Here is a 7,961-nt window from a genome sequence, read left to right on the forward strand (position 1 = left end):
CAAAGCCATGGCCAAAACCCTTCCTCCATTAACCATACCTTCAGATGGAAAAAGAGTACTTCAGACAGATGCCTCTGATCTATATTAGGGAGTAGTTCTTTTGGAAGAAAATACAGATCAAAAGCGCAGAATCTGTGGATACAAGAGTGGCTTATTCTCTCCTCCGGAACTCCATTACCACTCTACTTACAAACAAATTCTGGAGATTAAAAGGAGTATTGAGAAGTTTGAATTTCATCTAATCGGTCATCATTTTTTAATTGAGACTGATATGATGAGTTTCCCCAGCATGCTCAAATTCAAACAAAAGTACCTCTCAAAGGCACAGTTGCTCAAATGGGCAAATTGGCTTTCCAATTGGAGTTTTAATGCTGTTCACATCAAGGGAAAAACAAATTTTCTCCCAGATTTTCTGTCAAGACTCAAAAGGGAAATTAACCAGTTTTCAAAAATAAGACCACATTCATTTGTTCCTAATTGTTTTCCAATGATTTCCTGTTTCCACCCAGTTAATCTTCCTGTCTCCCTCCAGTGTTATATTTTAGAGTTAACCCTTCTTTCCAAGTGTGTCCAAATGTGTCAAAATCTTCAACATCTCTGCATTTTCAAGTATGATCTTGATGAAGGTCCCATAGGAGGTTTACCTTTCCATCCTATTTACCCCTTTCTCACCCAATTTGAAATATATGATCGTAATGTCTTTTATTTCAAGAAGGAAGCCTACCTCCTTTTATGGTATTTAGTAGATATTTATACCATAAGTATCTGTTTTAATAAATCAACAGTATTGGTTTATCTGGCACATGCGTCTATTTTAATAAATCAATAGTATTGGTTTATCTGGCATGTGCGGCATTTAATCAGATTCATCCTCCAGAAGATTTCTTCTTGAAATTCCTCTTGCTCTTCAGAAGTATGTCCTTCTGGCAACAGAAGATCAAAGAAATCCCTAATAGCGCAGGCGGGAATCTCCAATTTGCTTTTTGGACAAGTGCAACAATAGGAGTCTTCCTAATCCAGATGATTCTATCACTTGGCGAAAGGAATATCACACTATATTCCTCTCTGCATATCCAGAGTCTCAAAGAATCTAGATCGACAGTGAGAATTATCTTGTCATGACTCAAACATTGTGTTCACTTAATGGATTGTGCCTACAGAAGTTCCCTCATCTCTCCTCCCTTATGAAACTGCAAATTGAAAATTCAATGATACATATCCGGAAGAGTGGTGCCAGAATATTCGCTATCTTTTGGACCAGTATTACTTGACCGACAAAACTGAAGGCAATACTGGAGAAAATGGTTCAGATGATCCAGAGTGACAACCATGTGCTCATGCCAATTGTCTCTTTTGTGTGGTGTATGTTTATTTACTTTTGTGTGATGTAATATAAAGTGTGAAATGAAATAAAGTAAAAATAGCAAGATAATTGTTGCTTTACTTTTAGTCATGTCATTCCTTTGGGAAGGGGTGAAGGACGTATTGTTCATATGTGTCCATATGTATGTGTAAGGCATACTGAAAGATTTCAAAGTGTTTGTATTGGTGTGTTACAATAATTGGTCACAAGTGTAATAGTTGTTTGTAGTAGTTCTTGAAGGCTCTCTTTTCCCCTATAAAAGGAGGAGGCCTCCACCTATGTATGAACAGACTTGAGCAATAATATATGCCTTGTGTTGTGTTTTCTCTATTCTTGATTCTAACCTACTTTGTGTTTGTATCCACTTTGTGTCTGGTTAATTTCTTTAGCATCAAGAGTTGATTTCTTTGATTGAATTTCTATACGCATGCATCATCAATTGACAAAAATGCATGTGATTGTTGGAGGGTTATCTATGTTTGCATAGAACCAATGGCAACTCAGTCGGCGAGGACTCTTACGTATACACCTCAATTTGTGATTATGAATTTGAATCTTCTCACGTGTGTGTGATTCTCTTTGTACTTGTTGGGATTATTTCTCCTCCTAATGAGGCTTGCAGTTTTTTTGTTCCGAACAACAAAAACTGCCCAAAAAAGCTACGAACGCCCAAAATCTAGAGCCCTTTGGTGGAAAAACCAATCCTCAACTTCTGAGTTATCCCTATGGATTGAGTAGGATCTCACTAAGTGTAGGGCAGAAATACCCACATAAGGTAGATAAAGTACCGGATAGGAACATAAATCTCCATAAGTGAAGATAAACAAGAGCAAACAAGAGTACTCTATCGTGACTTGTAAAACAAAAGCTATTATAAAGGGTAATGTTGGCAGCCAAGATGGTGCAATTGATGACACTAACAGAATCTAGGAAAGTTCTTCGAACTATGCAAAATTTTAATGCGTAGATTTTCATTGAGTAAGATAAAACACTATTAGGTAAGTAGAGTGAAATGCAATTGGAATCCCCCTTATATTTTCATGCACGTGGGCAAGGTTCGATTCTCGTAAGCATTCATCTCCCTTCTCAAGTCCCTTAGAATAGGGTAGATTATGTTTAACGAATAGCAAAAAAAAAAATAAAAAATAAAAAATAAAAAAAAAATATATATATATATATATATATATATATATATATATATATATATATATAAAATTATTACTAATTACAACTAAAGAGGTGCCCCTAAACATCATTAACTTCAAATTACATTGTTAATTGCTCCTAAGCAAATGCTCCAAGGGCACCTATTAACAGGACTGTTCCTTAATATACTCCTTATAGATAACTGAAAAGATAATAAATACTGTCTAATTACGTGTGGTTAAGAACTAGTACGTAATATATAGCATGTGATTTTGGTGTTTCCTGAAATAAATTTGTTGTGCTTATCATGGGCTGAAGATCACTTTTATTCCAAATTCATAATCAGTGGAAGACATGATTCTATTCCTTGCCATTTGGAATTCTATGCCTTGCGATTTGAGATTTGCTTTCTCTTTATTCTATTTGTTGTTCTTGATGCTTTAGATCCCGTTCCAGAAAACTTTCTTAAAAAATAAGTACTTATTTCACATTTTCAAACTCAAAAATAATGTAAATGAAAAATAATAAATTTTCAATTTTTTTTTGCACCGTATAAAAGATCTCAATGAAATCTATCAAACTAGATCCATATTGATAGAAAAATTATTTGTGTAAGTACATAATTTTTTAGCTTAAAATTACATTCTTAAAAAATAAGCACTTATTTCCCTTTTGAGAACGGGGCCTCAATGTATCTATAGCTTTCTTTTTGCCCTCCATTGGCTTTTTGCCTACCTTCCTTGCTGATAAAAAGGCATATCGTTGGCGGGAGAGTGGACGATACCATAGTTGGAAATTGGAAAACACTTCTCTTTTCAAAATGATGTCCATTTTCTATCCTTTTTAATTAATTCTTTGGAGATTAATTAATACGTTTATATATGATTTATCTTTCGCTTATAAAAGAAAATGGTGAACACTGATCAATAGAATACGGGGTACGTAGAATATTTTAAATGGAAACAAAGGGGGCCTTAAAATCAAATTAAAGATTTGCTGATATGTAATTTCCTCAAATGGTACACAGTATCTTCATGATTTCCATATGCAATGCTGAGGATCGCATCCTAGCTAATTTCAGCATAAACAGTTCGGTGGGGCACAACAGCTAGCAATATGTCCAATTTGGCAACTCCGATGAGAATTTGATCCTTCAACTTCAACAAACAGTAGTTGATGGAATATTGAGCAATTTTGGTTTTGGTGACTCTGGAAAATTCTCTCAATTTAACTTACCATATACGTATTGCACCTAAATATATGGTGGGAACTGGGAACCACACCTCTCTCTCTCTCTCTCTCTCTCTCTCTCTCTCTCATCTATATATCAAACTGTCAGATTCCTGCAAATAGTGCAAGTGCAATGTATTTTTATAAATACGTCGCCCGCACACCCTAGCTCTCACTTAATTAGTTCCCAACCTTAATTGAGTTTGCAAGAAATCAAATGCTGGGAAAGAAGAAGGACCAGAAATCATCACTTCCAAATTCACCTACATGTCCACCATACTCATCATCAACATCAGATTGTTTGCCTCCAAATAGGATTCATAATGATGCCAATAATGAAGTCGCAAGCTGCTGCAACATTCGCTTGGAGGAAGAAAACAAGGCGGCCGTATGCCAGTATGTCGTCGTCGTCGGCAACAATGGCACTCCCACTGATAATGATGATCATCTGTTTGTTTCAAGTGATCACAAGTCAAATGATGATCATGTCGATCCCGGTGCTAGTCACGTCAAGGCCAGTAGTTCTTTTGCTCATTCGGTCATCAACATGGTTGGCATGCTTATCGGTAAGCCAACCAGTTTTAAAACCCCTTTTACGATTTCCTGTTATTATCATTCAGCTAGCGTTATAGTGTAGTATTACGGGAGATATGGCCCATAATCCTAATTAGATTTTGTACTTTAACTAAATAGTTCTTCTGTTTATTACTACTAGCTACTTTCTAAGGCCAAAAGTACACATAGGGAAAAAAAATTCAAAAGACATAGGCAATTAAGGTGTCAATTTTTTTTTAATTATAAATCTGCATAATGTTTCAAAAGTAAGGGAGGTCAGAGTTTTTCCCAAAATTAGAGGGAAGGTCTTTTTTTTTTTTTGGTAAGTAAATTTTATTTCACCAAAAACTGCGCAAAAAGCTACAAAATCTCAAAGGGTATACCCTAGCCCAACTATACACCAAAACCAAAGAAAAACAAAAGCTCTCTATCTATAATTATTTATCCCAAAAATTCGAGAATCAAGAAGCCAATCCTCACACAACCCACTATTTTGGGCATGGAACGTCACCGTACTCCAAGAATTGAGCTTGGCACAAACAGCATCAAAAAATTTATTAGTAACCTCAATAACACTCTTGGACTTGCCTGGAATATGATGGCGTTACGTTCCCTCATAAGAAGGTCCTACGTATTAGTATTTGTCAAAAAAAAAAAAAAAAAACCCTTAAGAGACGTCATTTCAATTTACCCAACCCACAATGAAAGTGCTATAACTTATTTGTAATTTATGTATTTCAATAGTTATTCAACAACTAATTAACCCACAGTAACTAACTAACTAGCAATCTAATTAAATACGTATGGGTTTCTACTTAATTTCTACGCTGCAGGTCTCGGGCAATTATCAACCCCATATGCTTTACAGAACGGAGGATGGGCTTCTGCATTCCTTCTTGTAGGCCTAGGCTTAGGATGTGCATATAGTTCTCATTTATTGGGAATATGCTTGAAGAGGAATCCGAAATTGATGAACTACAGCGACATCGGGCAACATGCATTTGGAGCAAAGGGAAGAGTTTTAGCTATGTCTTTCATCTACATGGAAATCTTCATGGCTCTTGTGTCCTATACTATCTCACTCCATGACAACTTAACTATAGCCTTTTTGGGAACCGGGCTACACCTCAATCTCAAGCAGCAGCTGCCTTTAGCTACTAGTCTCCTATCAACATCTCAGCTCCTAACCGTGATCGCCATTTTTGTGGCGCTTCCGAGCTTGTGGCTCAGAGATCTCTCTTCGATATCATTCCTTTCAACTGGCGGTATTTTCATGTCACTTGTCATTTTAGCAACCGTGGCATGCGCCACCATTTTTGGAGGGGTGAGAGCTAACCACAGAATACCAGTTCTCCAACTCCACAACATTTCGGCAATATCTGGACTTTACATATTCAGTTTTGCAGGTCATATTGTTTTTCCTGACATATATAGGGGAATGAAAGATCCTTCAAACTTTACCAAGGTAGGCCGGCCATGTGGTTTTTTTTTTTATACTTAATTTAACCGCTTAAAAGTACATAAATAAATACACACACATATATATTGCCCTACTTTCTGTAAATTCTATCTAGTTCACAGATCAACATGTATTATATTAGTATTGTTTAATAATAGAAGCGATTTTAATTAGGTATTCATAAGTTGTAGCTGTCGGTACTCACCCAGAGCTAAATACCATTGACGGAGACGGCCAAGGAATTTCGCTGTACACTTAGTAATGACATCACTGAGTGTAGCATTAGGAGAGAGCATAGCAGCTGTGCACCAAGCATGAATTTCATAAAATTTATCCAACCATTTTGACTAGTACTGGTACTTTTAGCGTGGTACAATTATTAACAGATAATGTTTCTTGTAGAAAAGCACAATGCCGCTCGCAATAGTCCATATGTAACCTTTTGTCTTGTCTTCAAATAATAGAATGGTCTTGCTAACTTTCGCCCACTAGGCGGAGAATAATATGCCAATAATTTTAAACAAGTGCGAATATCAATACATATCTCATAGATATTAATACAATATTTTCACAAATATTAGTACATCTTTTTCGGTTATCAATACACGTTTTATCTATTATCCAAAACCCTTTGGATAGAGGTTAGAATAATCCATAATTAATAGAAATACTCCTCCACAATCGAATTTTGCTACACATATTTGAAATTAAGAGCTATTCGACGGGGCCTATGCTTTAATTAAAGTGGTTGGATTCAATTCAGACAAATCATTGCGTGCATGTACGATTAAACAATTATTTTTGTCTGGTTTGAGTAAAATTATTATTGGCTTATCTATAATTTATGCAATTCCAAAAATACAAAATTTTTATTTGTGGTTTTAAGTTATTTCGCAGGTATCTATCGTAAGCTTCACGCTAGTGACAGTGCTATATACAACCTCAGCATTTATGGGTGCCAAAATGTTTGGGCGTGAAGTAAATTCTCAAATCACTCTCAGCATGCCGCGAAACCTTATATTTACGAAGATTGCACTATGGGCAACTGTTATCACACCTATGACCAAATATGCACTAGAATTTGCGCCATTTGCGATGCAGCTTGAGCGTAACCTTCCTCTCTCAATGAATACAAGGACAAAGATGATGGTACGAGGTGGCATAGGATCATTATTGCTACTCGCAATCCTAGCGCTAGCTCTTTCTGTGCCATATTTTGAGTTCGTTCTCAGCCTCACTGGCTCCCTTGTCAGTATTGGAATTTGCATCATTTTTCCCTGTGCCTACCACACCAAGGTTTTTTGGTCTGAAATCTCAAAACCGTTGTTGATTCTGAATGTGATCCTGATTTTGGTAGGCTGCCTTCTTGGGTTATCAGGAACCATTTCGTCGTCACACCTACTTGTGAGGAACTTACATACAAGAATACGTCACTCACCGTGAATGCACCAGCCATTGGAGATTTGCAACAACTTTTCCTACTTTTGTATTATCTTCTATTATGGATGATACATATGAGAAAGTGTATTAGTTCAACATGGTGTATATGTGAAATAAACTATACAACATGATAATGTAAAACTGCATGATTAATTAGCAGTTGGCTGAATAACTAATATGCAGTAACCAATCATATAGTGTCACGTTCAAAAGTTGTGCAAATTATGACATACATTGTCGTGTTACTTGACATGTGTGTGTGTGTATTAATTCCTGCACCCATGAGTATGAATGTTGTTGCACTAACTAGTTCAATTTCCAATTGCATTTACTTTCTCACTTATCCCGTTTAGAAAGACTATACACGCTCAATGAAATCACACATGCACCTTCTTGGACGAAAATAATCTCACTAATTTTACGTTATGAACATGCATGTGAAATAAATCAAAAATATTTTCTCAATGAATACAATATCTGCTGAACGGTGTAGACACCTTAATTTAGCTTCGTAGATATTTTAAAGTCCCACAATGGGCGAATCCCAATGATGAATAAGTTTTCTATTGTTTTGGTTGACTTTACGCAAGACCGATGAACTTTGTGAGTCTTTGTAAACCCTTAGAGATCCCAAGTCAGTGTTAGAAAGCCCAGAACGCCAAAAACCCAACCTGTTAGTACAATCAATGTGCACGCCACCACTTAAGCCTTTCCCCCGTGGAATTTTTCAGTCCAAACTCCCAGTGAGATCCATCTCTCGTCCGCGAG

The 7,961-nt window shown here is 36.3% G+C and overlaps 1 protein-coding gene across 1 annotated transcript; it reads left to right on the forward strand.

The window, feature by feature from the left end:
- The first annotated feature begins 3,234 nt into the window (after positions 1–3,234).
- On the forward strand, positions 3,235–7,445 carry LOC131322304 (amino acid transporter AVT1H). Its single transcript, XM_058353577.1, has 3 exons — positions 3,235–4,305; positions 5,128–5,759; positions 6,651–7,445. The coding sequence occupies exons 1-3, from the start codon at positions 3,957–3,959 to the stop codon at positions 7,194–7,196; spliced, it is 1,527 nt and encodes a 508-aa protein (XP_058209560.1). The 5' UTR covers positions 3,235–3,956; the 3' UTR covers positions 7,197–7,445.
- Positions 7,446–7,961: the final 516 nt, after the last annotated feature.

This window comes from Rhododendron vialii, chromosome 4a (genome assembly GCF_030253575.1).
Source record: "Rhododendron vialii isolate Sample 1 chromosome 4a, ASM3025357v1".
NCBI classification, from domain to species: Eukaryota; Viridiplantae; Streptophyta; class Magnoliopsida; order Ericales; family Ericaceae; genus Rhododendron; species Rhododendron vialii.